The 22,833-nt window shown below is 44.6% G+C and overlaps 1 protein-coding gene across 2 annotated transcripts in view; it reads left to right on the top strand.

The window, feature by feature from the left end:
• The first annotated feature begins 1,760 nt into the window (after nucleotides 1-1,760).
• The window catches only part of SEMA3A (semaphorin 3A), a 314,404-nt gene continuing 293,331 nt past the window's right edge, over nucleotides 1,761-22,833 (top strand). For both annotated transcript variants that reach the window (XM_033957570.1, XM_033957569.1), the window contains exon 1: nucleotides 1,761-2,181. In XM_033957570.1, coding sequence (XP_033813461.1) covers nucleotides 2,076-2,181 — 106 coding nt within the window. In that variant the 5' untranslated portion in view covers nucleotides 1,761-2,075. The remainder of the gene's footprint in view (nucleotides 2,182-22,833) is intronic.

Genomic DNA, 22,833 nt, shown 5'->3' with positions numbered 1-22,833 from the left:
AGGGCCCACCAATCCGCAGGCCCACCGCCGCGACCAACCCCACGGCCCCATGCAGATGCAGGATCGGACATGCCAGCACCCCCCATTGGCCAAGGCACGGGACTCCAACCCGCACCCCAAGCCCCTGAAGCCCAGGGAGGCCAAAAGGGAGAATGAACAGGGGGCAGGAAGACGCTCTGCGTCGGAGCAGTGACACCCACGTCCAAACCACCAACAGGAGCTCCAAGGCCCCCAACCTCGACCGTCCCCGAAGTCGCCGGAACCCTAAACTGGACCACTCTCTCAGCCGATCCCGCAACCGCACCCCTACCCGGGAAATGGTCGCCAGTCTGGGTAATTGAAAAATCAGGTACCACAGGAGCTGTATGCAGCACTTCCGGCTGAGTTAACATAGCAGCACGTGGCTCAGGCCCAGTCATACCCGACACCTCCCCCGCGGTCGGCAATGCACTCCCCGACGCTGCCACAACCCCACCCCCAATAGAACTGCCGGACCTAGCCCCCTTACGGGCCCTCCCGCCGGACCTCGCGATCTCTAAAGGACCCCCTCCAGCCCCCAGCGCGATGGATTCCCGGGCAACCGCACGAGAACGTCTCGGCGGCAGGGAACGCTCTCGGTTCGGCGCATTACTCACCGGCTCTTCCTCCTCGTCGAATGAGCTACCCACCGCGAAAGAGAGCTCGGCCGCACCTCCACCGAAACCCGAACCCGACTCCATGTCCGAAAAAGCCGCCTCGGAGGACCAGAAACGCCCTTAGTCCTCCGAGGCCCGACTTATAAATCCTCTCCCCTCCCGACGCCCTCCGCGGCCACGACTAACCAATGGCAGGTCTTCCCGGCGGCGGGAAGACCCGCCGACCAATCCCCTGCCTCCTGTTCCCCTCAACGGCCCGCGTCTCCGACGGGCTACCACGCGGGCCTCCCAGCTCCGCATTAGGTACGCCCGTCGAGACGAGCTCTCGGGCTGCCTATTCTGTCCCTGCGAGGTTTGTCATTGTCCCTGTCCCTTCCTGTAAGCTCTGCCTTAACCGCACAAACCTCAAACACTTATGATTTTAAAGGGTTTGAGGCTTGCGCAGATGAGGACGGAGCTTAGGCATTGGTGGAATGAGGCATTATGACATCACAATCTCAGCTCTAGAATGTTGCTACTTAGGATGTTAAAGTGTTTGAGGCTTGCGGATGAGGACGGAGCTTAGGCATTGGTGGAATGAGGCATTATGACATCACAATCTCAGCTCTAGAATGTTGCTACTTAGGATGTTAAAGCGTTTGAGTCTTGTGCAGATGAGGACGGAGCTTGCAGGGACAGGAAAAGAACTTGACGGGATGGGAAAACGAGTTCCCACGGGGACAAATCTGTCCCTGTGTCATTTTCTAATCCATATATAGGGATCTCTATCTGTCAATCCCGCAATTATATAGAAATAGGAATTGCAAAATGTATCAAGTTTGTAGAATTCCAGTTAATATATAGAACTAAATAGAAATGAAACAAACCATAAGGAATCTTGGACTACCTTAACCCCTCCAGCTGCGGTAGAGGTTTCTACATTGGCCTGCGCTTGTGGCTTTGTAAGAGGTTTGTTTCGTTTGGATTTATTTCTCCCCCTCCCCCACCATTTCCCACCTCTCTTGCCACTGCCCTAAAATAGAAAAGTTCCCACCTGCAGTTCAGTAGCCCAAAGTGAGGGGGGGGGGAACCCTCTGCCCAGCCCATGTGCTTTGCAGAGGGAGAACCCTCCTCCAGCTGAGGTCAGAGGGGGGGATCCCACTCCCCACTCCCCACTCCCCACCCAGTCCCCAAAGAGAAGCTCTGGGAGCGCAGGCTGCAGTGAGAGACTGTGCACAGGGAAGCCAGCGCCGGTCCCTCCCCCTCTTGCCAGTTGCCAGCAGGAGCCTCTAGCTAGCCGGGAGATGCGCAGGGCAGGCGGAGCCCCTTGCATGCTAGGCAGCCGCCCCGCGACGCCTAGCCACCGGGCTCTCACCCTTCGCTCTGCCTTTCCCTTTCTCTGCAAGGACTGAAGTTGGGATGTGGAGCCTGCGGGAGCTGCTCGTCTGCTGACCCCTCACCATGGACTCGCTGCAAAGGACTGCCTTGCTTTTCCTGGGAGTCTTGGTGGCGACCAGAGCCCAGAATGCGAAGCCCGGGGTCCCCCGCCTCAAACTCTCCTACCAAGGTACGAAATGTGCGCGCAAGCAGCGCGATTTTCAGATGCTCCAACTGCTGTTCTGCAAATGGTCCTTTTGTTTTCAGCGGTCAGTGTGTGCTAATGTCTGCTTTTACCTTTCGGGGGCTTAAGTGCTTGCAAAAGATGGGAAACGGGGAGGGGAAGCTGCATTTCGGAGAAGTTCATGACTGCACCGTGGAAGAGTTGCTGACCCCTGGGGCCAGGGCTTTGGGCAGGTGGCAAGAGCTGAGGGCGGTGTTGGGGCGAGTGGCATGCGTTGCACCATTTCAAGTGGCATTGTTCTCTCCACTCTGTCATCTCTTCATCCAGAAGCACCATCTTTCCATGGCACAAGTGTGAAAAACACATCTGTGCTACCAGAATGCTGTCTTCACACTTTCGAACAGAAAAGCAGCCACATCCCCAAATCAGATGCATCCTGCCTTCATTTTACATTCAGGACACATCTTTCTTACATTTGAGCAGGCTGTCTGCTTTGGGGGGGGGGGGGGAGATTTACTACAAGAAGGGGATAGGCCAGGCTTCCTGCGGGAAATATTGCACTTAAAAGGAGTTTCTTTCTTTGGGGCCCTGCTTATAAATATAGCTCAGACTTCTGTGTCATTATTATAATTGTTATTATCAGAGAGCTTCAGTTTTGGGGGGTTTTCCTTTCAAAAATTTCATTGTGCAGCAGAGCTAATATATGCAGAATAATATTGAGTGTTTCAAGAACACCTTTCCAATTTATACCTCAAAGCAGTTTAAGAAAAAAAAAACCTGCAATAAACAAAAATCTTGCACTGGAAAACAAAGGTCGATAAGAATTGACAAGTTCTTAGACACTATAGAGCAAAGTCACCTTCTAGAGCATTATGAACCGTTTGGAAAAGTGTCTGTTTATATCTGCAGTGAATCATGGCTTAGTGGCATAACCGTGAGCGTACAAATGCTGCCCCTGTGCTTGCTTTGGCAGGGCCACAGCCTTGTAAACGGCTGAACTTTGTGGGTGAAATTTAATAGGGCTTTCTGCGTAATTAGATGTCAAACATGGGTGCAGTTCATTCGCCTACAAAGATGCAAAGTGATTGGGGAAGGGAAGGGTTAAACCTCTGCCAGGCCTAATTTCCTTTGGTCACTTGCAGCTCCGTCATTCCTCAGGGGCTCAGGCACTTTCTCTTAACTTCTTGTCAGTCTTTTCGGAAGCTCTTTGAAATGTCCTGGGCTCTTCTGCCATCCGTGCCCTAAAGAAAGACAAGTTAAGAACTTCTGGAGTAAGAAGGTTTTGGGCTCTTTGGGGAATGACTCCTTTCAATTTTGTATAAAAACCTAGATGAGAAACCAATGAAGGTTGCGCTGATTATGATTATTTTTATATTTAATTCTAGTGTGTGTATATATATATCACGTTCTTCAGAGAATTAGCATTTTTATCTTATACGTTATCTTAATATAAACCTGCCGCGCTGTGCCTCCCCGCAGAGAAGCAGCCAGTTCACACAGTGGGGATAACTAGGTCCAGAACTGAAGTTTACATTAAAAATTGTTGTTCAATATTGAACAGATAAGCTATTGTTTACATTGTATCAGAGAAATCTGGCGACTGCTGGAACCTTCCATCTGCTGTCTGTGCAGACGAGATTTTTTTTTACAGAAAAAAATCTCTAGGTTTGCTTATCTCGTCTTTCTTTGGAGGAAAAAGAAGCAGTGCAGGATAAAAGGTGATATGTGTTGATTAACCAGCTTATAATTTTGGTTAAATACATTTCCGATATAATAAAAGTCACTAAAAGCTCAAAGTGGTTGTAGTATAATACACTGGAGTGCCACTGTGGGCCCCAATTACAAAGCCAAAGCCCTCGAAATTGACTGGACATTAGTGCATTTACTTCAGCTTTATAAATGGGACCCTTTATGGTTTATTAAAAATATGTGAAGCAGACACAAAGTCAATTTTATTCCACCTCAGGCAATGGTTTGGGGTTTAGTACCAGCCTTTCCATACCTGCTCATCTGTTGTAGAAGCCTGCCATGTACACAAATCATACACCCATTATATATGTATTTATATGCATTATTTTATTACAGTAAAACCTTGGATTGCTAGTGTTTTGCAAGACAAGCAAACCATTTGATTAAATTTTAACTTGATATACAAGCAATGTCTTGCAATACAAGTACATAGAGTATACACATATCACAACCGAGCCAATGTTTCTTCTCTCTCTGACGCTGCAAGAGTGTAGTGACTGTTCTAAATGAGCGAGGTCTTGCAATACAAGTACGTATATTATTTATATTAAAGTTTCCATCTGAGTTTCCATCACGAACACATCAGAGAAGGTTATCATGCCGATGTTCCAGGCAATGGTGCGCCCTCACCTGGAGTTCTGCACCAGCACTGGTCGCCATACATGAATAAGGTCACGGTACTACTCGAAAGGGTCCAGGGAAGAGCGACTAAAATGGTTAAGGGGCTGGAGGAGTTGCTGTACAGTGAGAGATTGAAGAAACTGGGCTTCTTCTCCCTTTAAAAGAGGAGACTGAGAGGGGACATGATCGAAACATTCAAGATAATGAAGGGAATAGACTTAGTAGATAAAGACAGGTTGTTCACCCTCTCCAAGGTGGAGAGAACGAGAGGGCACTCTCTAAAGCTAAAAGGGGATAGATTCCGTACAAACGTAAGGAAGTTCTTTGACACCCAGAGAGTGGTGGAAAACTGGAACGCTCTTTTGGAGGCTGTTATAGGGGAAAACACCCTCCAGGGATTCAAGACAAAATTGGACAAGTTCCTGCTAAACTGGAACGTACGCAGGTGAGGCTGGACTCATTTAGAGCACTGGTCTTTGACTTGTGAGCCGCCGTGTGAGCGGACTGCGGGGTGTGATGGACCACTGGGCTGACCCAGCAGCGGCAATTCTTATGTTCTTATTTCTTATGTGGAAATTTGCTTAGATATACGAGTGTTTTGGATTACAAGCATGTTGTCAGAACAAATTATGCTCCTAAACCAAGGTTTTACTGTATATTTCATTACTCAGTGTCACAAAGAGAACAAATATACCAATGAGAAATTCAATAAAGCATACAAAAATTCACACTGCCCAACTGGTTTGGAGAAATTGTCCCACACTCATCATAGAAATTGTTACTCCAAGCCTGACATCACTTAAAATGATTGAATGTTACAGAATTCAACCCATGGACTCCAGTGTGGGTTCAAAACTTCATCACTGGTCCAAAGAGGTTTCACAGCCCAAATATAATCCCATCTTCCAAAAGTTACATGTAGCTATTAGAAGTCTGATTTAACCATCATCACAGGGGGGGCCTCTTTTAGCTCATCCAACTTGCTATAAAGCTTAACAAATACAATCTGGTGGTCCTACGAGGGGGCACTGAAAGTTCTCAGCCCAACCAAGCAACTTCCTGAATTCTGAGCGTTATTTTGCCACAGTAGCTAAAAAGAGAAATTCTTTGTTTTGACCTTGTTTCAGATTATTGATTGACCCGTATCCACGTCATTCTCTTCTTGGTTGGGCTGAGAACTTTTCAGCAACATTCCAGAGCTGAGATTGTGATGTCATAAGGCCTCATTCCACCAATGCCTGAGAGCCAACCTCAGCAGTGATGTCACAATGGCTTCATTGTCTGATACTTGGCTCACATAAGAACATAAGAATAGCCCAGTCCATCTAGCCCAGTATCCTATCTCCAAAAGTTCTCCGGCCAACCAACCAGCTTCCTAAATTCTGAATGTTATTTTGCCATCTTATTTCGTTCAGTACCGATTTGCAGAAACAAAATTCTTTGTTTTGACCTTGCTTCAGATCATTGATTGACCCGTATCCACGTCATTCTCGTCTTGGTTAGGCTGAGAACTTTTCAGCACCCCCTCCTAACCTCGGGACTGCTAGTATATTACACTGTGCTCTATAATCAACAGAAACTGCTATGATAAATCTGATGCAAATTCTCTGTATTCTGGGGACTGTTTGAACAATATTTGTACCTGCACAATTTAGAGTTAATTTTCAGAAAGAGGCCACCTAGACAGTTTCTCTTTGAAATGCATGTATTTATTTATTCAGATTTATTATCCACCCGTATGATGAGACTCGCCCAAGGCAGTGCCCAGCAGGTATAATTCAACATAAAAAAAATTTGCAATTTTGTTAACAGCATTACAGGAGTAAAAAGACCAAATCTAAATACAATGAATGAGGTAGAGTTGAAATCAATAAATTGAAGCTTAATAGGACCACCACGAAACAGTATAAAAAATCTACTTATGAACAACAGTGAAATTCAAATGAGAGAGAGATAATCCTTATGAAGCATCTAATAAGCACAAAGCAGAACATTCAAATAACGTAGATATGACGCTACTGCTATAAGGGGTGACATCGCGGTGCATTTTGAACAGGGCCGTAACTAATATAGCATTTGAAGTCCACAGGTTACTCCTCCATCAGGAATGAAAATTCAAAGTTTTAGCCATTTGGAGGATGGAGTGCTCACCACGGGAGATCTGGGAGGATGACTCTTTGAGCCAATAGTGAAAATGGCTTTGCTTAATTTTGAAAATGCTACAGCCTTATTTAAGGACTGCACTAGATCATTTGATACTGAATGCTGAAATAATCCTGAGACATTAGTATCTACTTGCCTACGGTATCATTAACAACCCTCAAACGGGCACAGTGTTGCTATTTGTTTTATTATGGCATCTAAATGCAAAATTTCTGTACTTACATAGAGATGCTTTGTTCATTACCATTAATGGTTCCAATTGGAGAATGACACTGGGATAAATTTGTCTCCGTCCCCGCAGGAACTCAATTTTTCCATCCCCATGAGCTTTGTCACTGTCCCTGTCCCATTCCTGTAAGCTCTGCCTTAACCACACAAGCCTAAAACACTTATGATTTTCAAGTGTTTGAGGCTTGTGCTGATGAGGACGGAGCTTAGGCATTGGTGGAATGAGGCATTATGACATCACAATCTCAGCTCTAGAATGTTGCTACTTAGGATTTTAAAGGGTTTGAGGCTTGTGCAGGTGAGGACGGAGCTTAGGCATTGGTGGAATGAGGCATTATGACATCACAGTCTGAGCTCTAGAATGTTGCTACTTAGGATTTTAAAGGGTTTGAGGCTTGTGCAGATGAGGACGGAGCTTAGGCATTGGTGGAATGAGGCATTATGACATCACAATCTGAGCTCTAGAATGTCGCTACTTAGGATTTTAAAGGGTTTGAGGCTTGTGCAGGTGAGGACGGAGCTTAGGCATTGGTGGAATGAGGCATTATGACATCACAATCTGAGCTCTAGAATGCTGCTACTTATGATTTAAAAGTGTTCGAGGCTCGTGCAGATTAGGACGGAGCTTAGGCACTGGTGGAATGAGGCATTATGACATCACAATCTGAGCTCTAGAATGCTGCTACTTATGATTTAAAAGTGTTCGAGGCTCGTGCAGATGAGGATGGAGCTTAGGCATTGGTGGAATGAGGCATTATGACATCACAATCTGAGCTCTAGAATGCTGCTACTTATGATTTAAAAGTGTTCGAGGCTCGTGCAGATGAGGATGGAGCTTAGGCATTGGTGGAATGAGGCATTATGACATCACAATCTGAGCTCTAGAATGCTGCTACTTATGATTTAAAAGTGTTCGAGGCTCGTGCAGATGAGGACGGAGCGTAGGCATTGGTGGAATGAGGCATTATGACATCACAATCTCAGCTTTAGAATGTTGCTATTTAGGATTTTAAAGGGTTTGAGGCCTGTGCAGAGGAGGACGGAGCTTGCAGGATTGGGGCAGGGACAGGAAAAGAACTCATGGGGACAGGAAAATGAGTTCCCACAGGGCTGGGGAAAAATCTGTCCCTGTGTCATTCTCTAGATCCAATAACATTTTATCCGCATTTTATATTGGAGCTTTGTAATCTCAGGAGCAAGGTCTGCTGATAGTTCCTCCAATAAAAGTTGCAGTACTTACTTGAACCCTTAATCCTCCCTTGTCCTGTGTAGAGTCACTTACCAATATCTTGGTTTTCTTGGACGTGCACGAAGGTGTTTTAGTTGGGGACAATTTGTACATGGCTTACTGCTAATCTTTGCTGTGGTACTTGTGCTGTAACAAAGAGCTTCTTTCTGGCGTGCATGTTTAGGGCATTTTATCCAGGTGCATTTGGAACCCAAAGCAATAGGAGATATTTCTGCATCCGTGGTCTCAGATTGCGTTTCTTGACACTTGAAGATCCTTTCTCTCTCTCTCTCTCTCTCTCTGAATAGTCACTTAGGACTGGCACCTCAATGATTAATATCAATCTGGTATTTTTCTCTGTGGCATTTGGTGATTGAGTTTATTGTGTTTCAAATTATCGGGGAGTGTTAAGAGGTTTACTTGATATCTGTGTTGTGGTTTTTACCTTGCTGATTTTATGACAACTAAGTAAAATAATTAAAATAAGCATTCTGTGTTGGACTTTAACAGGTTTATTATAATTTTCCTTGTCTTCGATTATTACTGCCCACTGACCCATGGCATAGACCAGGGGTGGGCAACGAGGGCTGCAATCCAGTCGGGTTGAGAGGAGTTCCCCAATGAATATGCATGAGATCCATTTGCATAGAATGGGAGGCAGTACATGCAAATGGATCTCATGCATATTCATTGGAGAACTCCTAAAAACCTGACTGGATTGCGGCCCTCGTTGCCCACCCCTGGCATAGACCCTAATACTGCCTCTGTCCTAGCCTGTGATATTTCTTTTCTCATAGTTCCACTTGACAAAGTTAAAATGAAACTCATTGCCGGTGGATGGGGTTAAAGCAATTAGCATAGCAGAGTTTCAACATGTTTGGACAGGTTCCTGGAGGAAATGTTCATAGGTTCTTAAGATAAAAATGGAAAAATCCTCTGCTAAATAGCCTGGAATCCATCTGCTTTTTGGGATCCTGCCAGATACTTGTGATCTTGATTGACCACTGCTGGGAACAGGATACTAGGCTAGATGGTCCTTTGCTCTGACCCAGTATGGTCGTTCTTATGTTCCTCTATGTACTTTGTGGGATGTGGACTCAACTATACTCTAATTGAATCTGAAGCTGATCTATACTTTGGGGTAGTTCCCAAATACTCGGGTGAAAATCTCTTTGTAAGCATTGTTGAAGGACAACTTTTCAAGTCTTAGACTTTATTTCACATGAGCAGCATTCATTTGTTTTCCACAGTAAGGTATTGTAATGGACATTGATTTTAAAATCTGTCAGGCCCTTTCTCGTGCCTTTAATGGTGACAGTGATCTTGGGGCAGAAATTTGACTGTGAAATGCCAGAAAAAAGATGATGCAAGAAGAGGGACCAAGATAGTAAAGGGGATGGAGCCCCTCTCATATGAGTGAAGACTAAAAAGTTAGGGGTCTTCAGCTTGGAAAAGAAACAGCTGAGGGGAGATAGAACGGGTACAAGTGGATCGATTTTTCACTCTGTCAAAAATGACAAAGACTAGGGGACACTTGATGAAGTTACAGGGAAATACTTTTAAAACCAATAGGCGGAAATTTTTTTTTCACTCCGAGAATAGTTAAGCTCTGGAACACGTTGTCAGAGGTTGTGGTAAGAGCGGATTGTGTAGCTGGTTTTAAAAAAGGTTTGGACAAGTTCCTGGAGGAAAAGTTCATAGTCTCTTATTAAGACATGGGGGAAGCCACTGAAGAAAAAAAATTACATCTCATTGAAAAGTACACAGGATTGCATCATAAAGGCCCCCTTTTCCTAAGCCGCAAGTAGAGGTTTGTACCGCGACCTGGGGCGCTAAATGCTGCAACTGTGCTCTGACGTTCATTGGAATTCATTCTAGGAACATTGGAGCAGCGTTGGAGCATTTAGTGATCCAGGCCTTGTAGAAACCTTAGTCCAATGGGCGTGGGGGGAGCTATGAATTTGCATTGTATCAGCTCATTAGCCATGAATTTAAAAGCAATTTTGTATGTAAATAACTAGGCAGGAAATGTATTACTTCCAAATGAAAAATGTTTTGCAAATGATGGGATTTATCATGTTTACCAGTGGTCCATCGTGCCCAGCAGTCCGCTCTCACGGCGGCCCTTAGGTCAAAGACCAGCGCCCTAACTGAGACCAGCCCTACCTGCATGCGTTCCAGTTCAGCAGGAACTTGTCTAACTTTGTCTTGAATCCCTGGAGGGTGTTTTCCCCTATAAAAGACTCCGGAAGAGCGTTCCAGTTGTCTACCACTCTCTGAGTGAAGAAGAACTTCCTTACGTTTGTACGGAATCTATCCCCTTTTAACTTTAGAGAGTGCCCTCTCGTTCTCTCTACCTTGGAGAGGGTGAACAACCTGTCTTTATCTGCTAAGTCCGTTCCCTTCATTATTTTGAATGTTTCGATCGTGTCCCCTCTCAACTGCCCAAACCTTGGATGTTCAAAGCCAGGGCCTGCATTGCTCCCAGCATTGAATATCCGGGAATGACCACAGATTTTGAAGAAGACAGGGCACTGGGCAATATTCTGGACCGCTGCAAAAAAATTAGGAGGGCAGTTTTGTTAGTTTAATTTTTACTGTTGCTTAGTGGACTGAAAATCTCCAATAACCATCTAAGTTTCCACTCTGTGTGAGAGCAGCGGTAGCCGATTAACGCTGGCTTTTACTAAACGACGCGGGAGGTTTTTAGTGCGGGCCTGCGAGGTAAGTGCTCTGATGCTCCCAGGAATTCTATGAGTGTCGGAGCATTTTCCTTGCCAAAACCCTCTAATGCTGTTTAGTAAAAGGAATCCTAAGAGAAATAAATAGCAGCTGGCATACTCGGGCCTAGATTCTCTAAAAGTTGTGTTAAAAACCGATGGGCTGCTGTCACAGCTTTTATAGTAGCGTTTTTAAAAAAAGCGCTTCATTCTCCAAAAAGCGCTCATGCAAATGAGGTTGGCGGAGAGTAGCGAAAATTTGCATGTGTCTATCGCTGGTTATAGCAATGGGCACATGCGCAGAATAAAGGTAACACCTCCCCCCCAACAGCGGGAGAGATGCCCATTCTCTCCCGCCACCAACCAACACCCTTTTGAATACCGACCCCTCAGTGTAGTGGACATGACCTTGTCCATGTGAAGAGCCACAGTGTGACTACGAGAAAGCTCTGAGGGCCACGAAAAGATTTCAAGTTTACACATACTACAAATTTTGTAAACTGCCTTAACCTGCTTGCTCAGACTGGATACTAAACAACACTTCAAGGATGCATTTTAAAAACTCAACAGTGTGCGGCACAGTGGTTAGAGCTATAGCCTCAGCACCCTGAGGTTGTGGGTTCAAATCCCACACTGCTCCCTGTGACCCTGGACCAGTCACTTAAACTCCCACTGCCACAGGTCCATTAGATAGCGTGTGACCCCCCAGGACATACAGGAAAAATACTCAAGTACCTGAAGGTAAACCACTTAGGCTACAAATTAACACTTAAAAGGCTGAAATGATGCATTTACAGGATTTGAAGAGCATTTCAGTCAACTTTGAGGACTACAATGGAGGACTTTGAGGTCTGCGTGTTGGAGGCCGTAGGAGTAGTGAAATTTAGGCATTCGACGTCAATGAGGCCAACTGCAAAGTTGGGAGCATTCAAGAATTTTAGTCCCTTCTGCAGCTGGAGGCGAGACTAGATATAACCAGCTTCGAAGAGATGTCATTCTCTTAAAGAACTGTTTGAGTCATTTCCTTTAACAAGGGACCTGTGCTGTCAAACGTTAAATTCCATTTTTGTGTATTTTACCCTTATAGCGAAGCTCGCCAGCTATTTCACCTTCTGCCAAACATGTGGTAGTGATCAGCAAATGTAAATGATATCGGAAGATGAAGGGCTCGTTTCTCTGCTTAAATATGTGTCCGATACAGTGGTTATAAGTCAAGTTGAAAACCACATCACAAGTAGCAGCTTTTCTTTCAATAACAACCCTCTCCTTTTAAATTTATATGTCTGGAATAAGGCAAAATAGGCCCAAATTGTTCAACAAATTTCAGTGTATCAAATGTAGAGGACAGTTATTGCATACATACAGCCGACAGAAGCAGCAATATGAACGAAGAAATGGGCTCTGTTTTGACCAAGGGAATACTTTCCACATTGGCTGCCCATTCAAGGCTGAAGTTCCTTCCCGTCAATCGCTGTTTGATAAGTTGGTAACTGCAGATGTTCCATCCAGTCGGCCTAATGAGTTGATTAAACACTGCTCCCTGCCAATTTTGGGGCGTAGACCATAGAAGTCTGCTCAGTACCAGTCCCTTTTCCTAACTACTGGAGTGGCCATTGAAGCTCACTCCATCCAGCCTCCATATTGATCTATTTTTCCTATTTACGGGAGCCCAACCGTAGACGTCTAAACAACATCGATCTGAAGATGCTGAGTTCTGCTTTCATTGGATTCCTCTGTGCTTATCTCACACGTTCTTGAATTCCACGACCATTTTGGGGTTCACATCCTCCTTTTCCTTTTTCTGCTTGTAAGCCATTTTGTTCTGCAAGGTAGTATATTTGGGATTATTCTGGACCCCTCCTTGCCATACTAGGATCAAATTGCAAATTTAAGAACATAAGAATAGCCTTACTGGTTCAGACCAATGTAGCCCATTCTCACGGTGGCCAAAACCCAAGGTGTAGCAATATTCCATGCTACCAATACAGGTCAAGCAGTGGCTATCCCCATGTCTTTCTCAATAACAGAAGAAAATCATATATGTAATTAGATGGTTGAGATTGGTGAAATCTTTGTTGTTTTTTTAACATTATTTTGCATTGGTGGTTCAGTTGTTGATATCACAACGCAATTATTGTAATTCTTTGCATTTGAACTTAAACTCAGAAATGGTAAAAAGAAATTGCAGCTGATTCAAAATACTGCAGTGGAAGAGAGAAGCTTCATTGGCTGCCTATAGAGAAATGTATAGAGTTTAAAATGTCTGATTCATCATATTATACAGGCAGAGGCTTCTGATCATCTCACTTCCCCCCCCCCCCCACCTTTTACATAATTGCGAAAGCAGTTTTTAGCGCAGGCTGACACGCTGAATGCTCTGCGCTGGTCCTGATGTTCCTGAACTCTATGAGTGTCGGGGACAGCGCAGAGCATTCAGCATGCCAGCCTGTACTAAAAACTGCTTTTGCAGTTTTGGAAAGAGGGGGGGGGGTTCATTTCACATTTGCATTATTTATCTAATAGACTGAGTAATACATTTTTATTACAGTTTCCCCCTTTTAGCGGTATACGTTTTAAACGTCAATTTCATTCTTTTTTTTTTTTTACATATGCCGCTATTGATGCTTGGAATCATTTACCCATATAAATAAAGACAGAAGTTAGTTGCTGAAAATTTTGTCAAATGTTAGTACTTTTAGTTAAAGAATTATTAGGACATCTTTTTATCCAAGGAAGTGTATTTTTCCATAGAATTATTATGACTTCTTTTTTATGTAAATTGCCTTGAACTAAGTGGTACATCAAGTCCAAACAAACCGTAATAAACCATAAACCTTTTGTGTGAAAAAGTATTTCCTGACATTTCTCCTAAGTCTTCCATCCACAACCTCAAATTATGACCTCGAGTTCTGCTGCTTCCCCTGAGCTTTGAAGATTCTGAGATGTGTCCAAGAAGATGCACCAGGTAGGGAAGGGGTAAAACGCGGCCCTCACGGATCTAAACACGTTCGGCCTTAAAACTCTGAGATCCATGTCGGTCCGTGTCCGTGGCGCTTGTAGTTTCTGTCGCTGACAGACCTTGATGAGATTTGAGAGCTGACGGATCCATCTCAGCATAGGGAGGGAAAAGTGTTAGGATCCGTCAGCACTAAAAATCTCTTTGAGGTCTGTCAGAGCCAGAGACTCGTGCTGGAGTTTGGAGACTTCTTTTCCATAACGCACGTCCAAAACCTATGTCCCTGCTCTCTTGGCTTCTGCTCTGCTGCTCCAGCACTAGTCTCTGGCTCTGACAGACCTCGAAGAGATTTTTAGTGCTGACGGATCCTAACACTTTTCCCTCCCTATGCTGAGACGGATCTGTCAGCGCTCAAATCTCATCAAGGTCTATCAGTGACAGAAACTACAAGCGGCACGGACACGGACTGACACGGAGCTCAGATTTTTAAGGCCGTACGGGTTTAGATCCACGAGGTCTGTGAGGTCCGCGTTTTACCCCTTCCCCACCAGATACGTGTGATCGCGATAGAACAGTACTCTTTCATTTTAGAAAGTGTTTTGGGGGATTAGGTTCTCTTGCAATTCTATCCTGGGTCACAAATTGATCATGTAATCTGAATGGCTGTATGCTTCCCCACAGCATTTCACTCTAACATGTGTCGCCAGTCTTCTGGTCTTTATTCTAAACTCCAAATGATTTCCTGGTAGGTGTCAGAGTTCATCCAGAAGTGGATTAATCACAATGGTCAGGTCAAACGAAAGGAAAGGTGACTTGTGTGAGAAAGTAATTTCCACTTGAAAGTACTGAAGCATAATTAGAATTATTTCCCAGGCAACCTACTAAAGCTTATCTGGAATATTATGCTTGGAAATAGAGTAAACTCTGTCTTTTTGAACCAAAACCAGATTGGCACAGTTCGATGGTTTATATTTTCAATTAATAGTGGAACCATACTTCATCTGAGCACCCTTTTACGAAACCCCTATAAACACATAAGACTCAATTCTGCAAAAGGCATCCAAACATTCACTAAATGGCACGAGAAGACAAGAGCAAGAGAAGACAGAGAACAAGTTCCTGGAGGAAAAGTCCATAGTCTTTTATTGAGATAGACACGGGGGAAGCCACTGCTTCCCCTGAATCGGTAGCATGGAATATTGCTACTCCTTGGGTTTTGGCCTGGTAATAGTGACCTGGATTGGTTACTGTGAGAATGGGCTACTGGGCTTGATGGACCATTGGTCTGACCCAGTAAGGCTATTCTTATGTTTTCAGGATTTCCCCAATGAATGTGCATTGAAAGCAGTGCATGCACATAGATCTCATTAGGGAAATCCTGAAAACCCGACTGGATTCGGCCCTCAAGGAGGGACTTTGGGGAACCCTGCTCTTGAGATTCTAGAATCTTGTTACTCTCTGGGTTCCGGAATCTTGCTATTCTTTGAGATTCTATATGGAATGTTGCTACTCCTTGGGTTTTGGCTAGGTACTAGTGACCTGGATTGACCACCGTGAGAATGGGCTACTGGGCTTGATGGACCATTGGTCTGACCCAATAAAGCAGGGGTAGGGAACTCTGGTCCTCGAGAGCCGTATTCCAGTCGGGTTTTTAGTGTTTCCCAATGAATATGCAATGAAAGCAGTGCATGCAAATAGAGCTCATGCATATTCATTGGGGAAATCCTGAAAACCCGACTGGATTGCGGCCCTCGAGGAGGGACTTTGACACTTCTAATCTGAGCCGAGTCCTCCAACTGCACTCTGGCTCTTGGTTGTTGTGTTTTTGCTCACGTAGGACAGGTAGGTTCCCTGGAGTCCTGCAGGGCTTGCCTGTCCCTCTCTCTTGATAATGAAACAACACTACCCACTTACCCGGCATTAACTGCTGGCGCAGAGTTATGTTAAGAGGTTTAGCAAGTGGTAAACTGGACATTAACCACCCGATATTCTGTAACTGGTTGGGAATGGCTCCTGGCTGGCCAAATACAGCTGAGCCGGCTATCTGGCACCGAATAACCCGGTCACCGGCCATGTCGTGTGGCATAATTAGTCTGTGCCAGTATCCACTGTCTGATCTGTTAAGTCGAGCAGCCAGACAGACTTTCCTTTGGCCACTATGTCAGACATGGCTGGACACAGACCGGAAATGCCATGCTGGTGGCTGGCATTTAATTTCCAGGTTTGGCGTTGTTCTGCCTCTCGTGATCCCAATATTGGCCCCTAAGGCCCAGATTCTCAAAATGGTGCCAGAATCGGCCAGAAAAAAATGGCACCAGTCACACGTCGCTCAAACTACGGCACAATTTGAGAATCACAGTCGGCGTCGAAGACAGGTGCCAGAAATGTAGGCCAGGGTTTTACAGGCCTGCGATGTCTGGTGCCTCTCTTTGACACAGAATCGCGCTTAGCGGTGTCGAACGTCAACCCTGCTCTAAACCCCGCCTCCTTTGACGTTCAGTGCCAGTAAGCAGCTGCATAAACATGATTGGAACATAAGAACTGTCATAATGGCATAGACCGAAGGCCATCAAGCCTTTTTTTTAAAGCATCTCGCGACACCATTTTTAACTCACTGTTAATGGCCAATGAAAACATTTAACTTAGGTAACTACCGGCACCTTCTGAACGGCGCCATGTATGAGAATCCGGGCCTCGGTGCTTTTTTTGTGTCGCAGGGCATAGAGTGGGAAAGGCTCAGCTCTTACCGCTCACTAGCCGAAATGCCACAACCGCAATAAAAGTAGGTGCCCTGCGAGAACATCCTGCATTAAGCTGTGCAAAGAGCCCCAAAGTGAACAAAAACTACAGTGATCACTCTTAAAGCCGCACGCATGTGCGTTCATTTGGATCACTCTCCCATCACACCTACAGCAATTTTGTTTAAATAACCATCAAACGGTCATTTCCTAACAGCTTCGCTGTATGGGGAGAGATTACGTCCATTAAAGATATTATATGTTCACCAGCTGATTAAAGTCTAGGCTGCTATTCAGCACAATAGTCCTCTGAGAATGGCTTCCATATGCCACATGCCGAATTCCTCACTGGAATGATGGGCGAGATAGTTAAACATGAGAAAGCACCACTGAAAGGGAGAAGCAGGAAAGAATCTGGTTTAATGCTGGGAAATCAAATTTTCTGTAACGCACCCAAATTCATCAGAAATATATTTGCATTTTATTACCCATCCCTAGCTCTCTGTCTCTCACCCATCCAGCCCTCTCTGTTTCTCACCATACCCACCCCCTCCCTCTTCCTGTGAGACGGCCATTCGAAGGCTTTTATGTTTCACTTAAATATACTGATATTTCACAACATTTGCTTATTTCTGATCTGAAGAAAGGTTGCTTTCTTAGAAACATAGAACCATGATCCAGATAAAGGCCAAATGGCCCATCCAGTCTGTCCATCCACAGCATCCACTATCTCCTCCTCTCCCTATTGGCTAAGGCTCTTAACATTTGCATCTCCTCTCCCTATTGGCTAAGGCTCTTTACACCTGCTTTGTGAGGTCATAGAGCTTTATGGTTATAGAAACCTGATGGCAGATAAAGGCCTAATGGCCCATCCGCAGCAGCCACTCTCTCCTCCTCTCCCTATTGGCTAAGGCTCTTTACACCTGCATTGTGAAGTCATAGAGCTTTATGGTTATAGAAACATGATGGCAGATAAAGGACAAGCGGCCCATCTATACCAACCATTATCTCTAGCTTATTCTTTTGGTCATGATGATTCACTATGAAAATTAATACATACCTCCCCCCTTTTAAAAATCTGCGTTAAGTTTTTTTTATCATGAGTCGCGGTGGTATTAGCTCCAATGTTCATAGAATTAGAGCCAGCAATAAAAAAGCCCAATACAGCTTCGTAAAAGGAGGACATACCGTAATTTTGTTTTAAGTATATTTTTATATTGTCAAGATACTGTAGATCTTTATTTTTATATGTTGAGTAGAAATTTCTGTGTAGAATGTTGCACGCCAGCTCGGATTTCTGTGAAATTGAAACAGATCAATGGTGATGATTTGAAGAATGCAAGATTCCAATCGGTGTCGTTACTTATTCAGCGCGTCATGTACAGAGAGAAGGTATATCAATGAAACACCTCTTTCACCTTCTTCCTGATCTGGAATTCTTAGTCACGGTGATTGTAATATGAAATCAAATCCAATAGCCAGAAGAGGTTGGATTGTTCAGTTTAATTTCAAGCAGACTCAATTTCTATATTTTGGCCTTAAGAACATAAGAAGTTGCCTCCACTGGGTCAGACTAGAGGTCCATCTCGCCCAGCGGTCCGCTCCCGCGGTGGCCATCAGGTCCGCAACCTGTGAAGTGGTTTCTGACCACTTCTATAACCTACCTCAAGTTCTATCTGTACCCCTCTATCCCCTTATCCTCCAGGAACCTATCCAAACCTTCCTTGAACCCCTGTACCGAGTTCTGGCCTTCCCATCTTGTTCATGCTAAAAATGTCAACAGATTTCATATTAGCTGTGTACAAGCTCTCTTTCCTCCCCAAAGTGGCTAACTTGTGAAAACTGCCTTTCAGCACAAAAAAAATTGTATGCTTGATGGAAGGGAATGAGTGCTAGGACTTCTGGGAATTTTCGGGCATCACTTGTACTTTTCCAAAGGACCATGAGACCCTCATATGTGTATGTGTGATTAATCTTTGTGTCTATTCCACATGAGATCTGTATGGGACACATCAGAGGATCCCGGAGGTTTCTTAGAATGATGCTTCTTTGATGATTCGCTTGGCTATAGAGACACACATCTCAGAAAGCAGGCTTCATTAGCTCTGTAGAGAGAGTTATATACTTCTCTCTCCGTATTCGCTGTGAGAGGGGATTAACAGAACTGCAAATACAGAAAAACTGCAAATAACTTTTTCATATGTTATTCGCTGTTTTCTAATAAAAACCATTGTGAATATGGTGAAACCACGAATAACATGGTGGGAGACCTGGCCGGGTCCTGAAGGAGAGGCAAAACACGGTGAAGAAAGTGCCGGGAATCGGCGATTTTCTCTGTGATTGCTTGGAATCAGCAATTTCTCTATGCAAGCTGACGTCATTTGGTGGGGAGGAGCCAGCAAGCTAAAAATCGCGAAGCATTGAAACCGCAACTGCTGAAACCGCGAATACGGAGGGAGAAGTGTAACCTTATGTTAGAGCTCAAAAAAACTTCTTGTAAATAAGATGGACATTCAGAAGTGAATTAACAAGGATGGAGTCTGCTATGAGTAAGTTTGGCATTGCTTTTGTAGTCACGGAGAGGCCGAAAGCAAGGAGTTTGTCCTGTTCTTACTTTCCTGGTGAACGGATGGAAAACGAAGAACAGATGTGAAGAGAAAGTGTTTGTGTGTGTTGAGGAGTTTGGCAGGGAGGGTAGCAGGGGCCTCAGAAGGATGATGATATGCAGTTGGTAGAGGGCACAAGGAGATAAAGCAACAGAAACCGTGAAGAACAGAGGTTGAAAGAGAATTTGCACCGAGAAATCTCAGGATAGGTTCAATGTGAGGCAGGGTTTGGACAAATTCCTGGAGGAAAAATCCATCGTCTGTTATTAAGACATGGGGGAAGCCTCTGCTTGGCCTGGATCGGTAGCATGGAATGTTGCCATTCTTTGGGATTCCGGAATCTTGCTATTCTTTGGGATTCTGTATGGAATGTTGCTAGTCCTTGGGTTTTGGCCAGGTACTAGGGACCTGGATTGGCCACCGTGGAATGGGCTACTGGGCTTGATGAACCATTGGTCTGACCCAGTAAGGCTATTCTTAGGTTCTTAAATAGAATGAATAGAAAAGAGAGAATTAGAGTAATTGGAAAATAAATAAAAACAAGATTTCTGCAATGTAATGGAAACTTTGTAAGGACTTCAGACGCCCTTTTTCCGGCCCCTTCCAGCCTGGCTTTTGAGGTTTCTAGTCTCTTCAAAGTGTTGCTGACACACCTTGACCAATGTCGACTGCAATCTCTCTTAAGGTTATGGCTTTTTAGGTGACCAGTTCAGTCTCTTCTGCAAAATGTATATTTCGACTATTCATTTAATTCAATTAAATCGCAATTCAACTGTTCTCATATTGCAGCACCCACAAAATGAAACAGCTCAAAATCGAAGCAATGAAACACGACTGATCCCTTACCTTTAGGTGTCAAATCACTAAAAGTTATTCCTAACCACACAATAAACAAAGAGACTACACCAATATTCCCAGTATTTATTTAATCAGGGGATCTCAGAACAGTGTGGCGAGGGAGGGAGAGGTCCCCCTCCCCCACCCTCCTCTTTCCTTGCCCGCCCCTGCTGCGTACACTCCCCTTCCCTTCCCCCCTATATGTTTAGATTCCCCAGCGTGAGAAGCATCTCTAACTTGCTGCCCATGCCAACGAATGCTCTCCCTCTAATTGATTTTAATTTTATTATTTATATATCACTTATATCCTAAGTGGTTTACATTCAAGTACTTTATCATATCTCCCTATCTGTCCCAACGGGCTCAAACTCTATCTAGTGTACATGGGGCAATGAGGGGATTAAGTGCTTTGCCCAAGGTCACAAGGAGCAGTGAGGGATTTGAACCCACAGCCTCAGGGTGTTGAGGCTATAGCTCTAATCCCTGCACCACACACTTCTTAGTTGGAGCTGCTCCTCGCACCAGCCAAAGCTAGAGGTACGGTGGCAGGGAATTGAAGGAGCGGGGGAGGTGGAGAGGTGCTGGCACTCCCACCAAGATGGCGCCTAGGGCGGTCCACCCTCCCTCACTACGCCACTGACACACATTTATTCATGCACTCAAGTATTTTTTCACTCTGTCCTCACAATCTATCTAATTCTCACTTTTCCATGTTCACCCAAGAGGTAGTTTCTTCACTACCCTCTCACCCCAAAAATAACCATTCTTAGTAACGTTTATAAACAAAGAATATTTATAAATATCATACGTTGCAGGATTAAATAAGTAACGAGCAAAAGTTGAATACAGTTCTGCGATCTTGAAAAACTCAAAGTGTTTCCACAATTTTGGCCACTTGTGTATAAGTCCATGCTAATTCCAGTTCCACTTCTAGGTCAGCAGCACAGGGGATCATCAGGGGTGGATTAGATAACGTTTCCAAGCATAAATTCTCAACTGAGTATAATGAGGGGAAAAAAGCATCACTTTGGAAAACTCACGTGCCCATAGTATGGGCCACAAAGTTCAAGATCATGAGATCACCATGGATTTAGTGGTGCTCACCGAGATATGAAACATGGAAAACAATAACTGGGATGCGGTTATACTAGCTTATAATCTATTCAGGAAGGACACAGTAGGAAGAAAGGAAATAGGAGTGGTCCTAGAGGTCACAGCAGCCATTTTGAAGGGCTAGGGCTTTGCTCTTTCTTGTTCTCTATTAGACCACAAGGGATTAGGCAGAGAGGCCCAGGAGAAGCTCTGTTGATATTTGAAGGGAGGGGTTGGAAGGGGGATCCTGGGGAGGGGGATCAAAAAAAGGGTGGTGTTTGTGTTTCGTGGAGTTAGAGAGAGTGAGGGGACATCCTGGGGAATGACAGGGAGGGAGGATGATTGGAAGAGGGGACCTGGTCATGTCCATGGGGCTAAAAAGGAGGGAGAGGGAACTGGAACACTTCGTGCTGCTACCTGGAAGTTATTCAGAGTCAATAGCATAATTCGTACTAAATAGTGCATTGAATATTACCAACACCTGTCTAACCACCGGCTCCTCTGTGCAGCCTGATACCAAAATGGCCAGTTAGTGCCAAGATTCAGTTGCAGTGCTGGTCTGCTGAATGTGATCTAAGGGGGATGAGCTGCTTTTGCTGCTTAAATTGCTTTGAATATCAGCCCCACTATCTTTTGCTTCAAGATACACACTGTGAGGAGACTGGGACACTGTCAGATTCATTTCTTTTCTTTCCATAACAAAGAAACATGACTGCAGATAAAGGCCAACTGGCCCATCCAGTCTGCCCTTCCGCAGCATCCACTATCTCCTCCTCTCCCTATTGGCTAAGGCTCTTAACATTTGCATCTCCTCTTCCTATTGGCTAAGGCTCTTTACACCTGCTTTGTGAGGTCATAGAGCTTTATGGTTATAGAGACATAGAAACATGATGGCAGATAAAGACCAAATGGCCCATCCGCATCATCCAGTGTCTCCTCCTCTCCCTAAGAGACCCCATGTGCCTGTCCCACACTTTCTCTACCACATTTACCAGGAGATTACTCCATGCATCTACCACTTTTCTGTAAAAAAGTATAAGAATAGCCTCACTGAGTCAGACCAATGGTGTGAATAACATGAAGAAAGACCTAGTGAAGCTTGAAGAATGGTCTGAAATTTGGCAGCTGAAATTTCATGTTAAGAAATGCAAGGTCATACATTTGGGCTGCAAAAGCCCAAACGAACGGTACAGTTTAAGGAGTGCACAACAGAAGAGCGGGACTTGGTGTGATTGTATGTGATGATCTTAAGGTGGCCAAACAGGTTGAAAAGGTGACGTCAAAAGCTAGAAGGATGCTAGGGTGCATAGGAAGAAGTATGGCCAGTAGGAAAAAGGAGGTATTGATGCCCCTGTATAAGATTCTGGTGAGACCTCATTTAGAATATTGTGTACAATTCTGGAGGCCACACCTTCAAAAAGATATTAAAAGGATGGAGTCAGTCCAGAGGAAGGCTACTAAAATGGTACGTGGTCTTCTTCATAAGGCATATGGGGACAGTTCTCAATATGTATACTCTGCAGGAAAGGCAGGAGACTTGTGTCCCCTAGCCTCTTGCCTCCTCTATGAAGTCTCAAGGCTTACTGGTGGTATCTAGAGGAGTAAGAGGAATGGCCACTCACTCTCGTCTCATGGTCACTGGTATCCAAAATATTGCTGCTAGGGGTCAGGCTTCCAGGTCACTGTAGATCAGGGGTGTCGAAGTCCCTCCTCAATGGCC

The sequence above is a fragment of the Geotrypetes seraphini genome, chromosome 9 (genome assembly GCF_902459505.1).
Source record: "Geotrypetes seraphini chromosome 9, aGeoSer1.1, whole genome shotgun sequence".
Taxonomy (NCBI): domain Eukaryota; kingdom Metazoa; phylum Chordata; class Amphibia; order Gymnophiona; family Dermophiidae; genus Geotrypetes; species Geotrypetes seraphini.
This window is presented reverse-complemented; position numbering and strand designations above follow the sequence as displayed.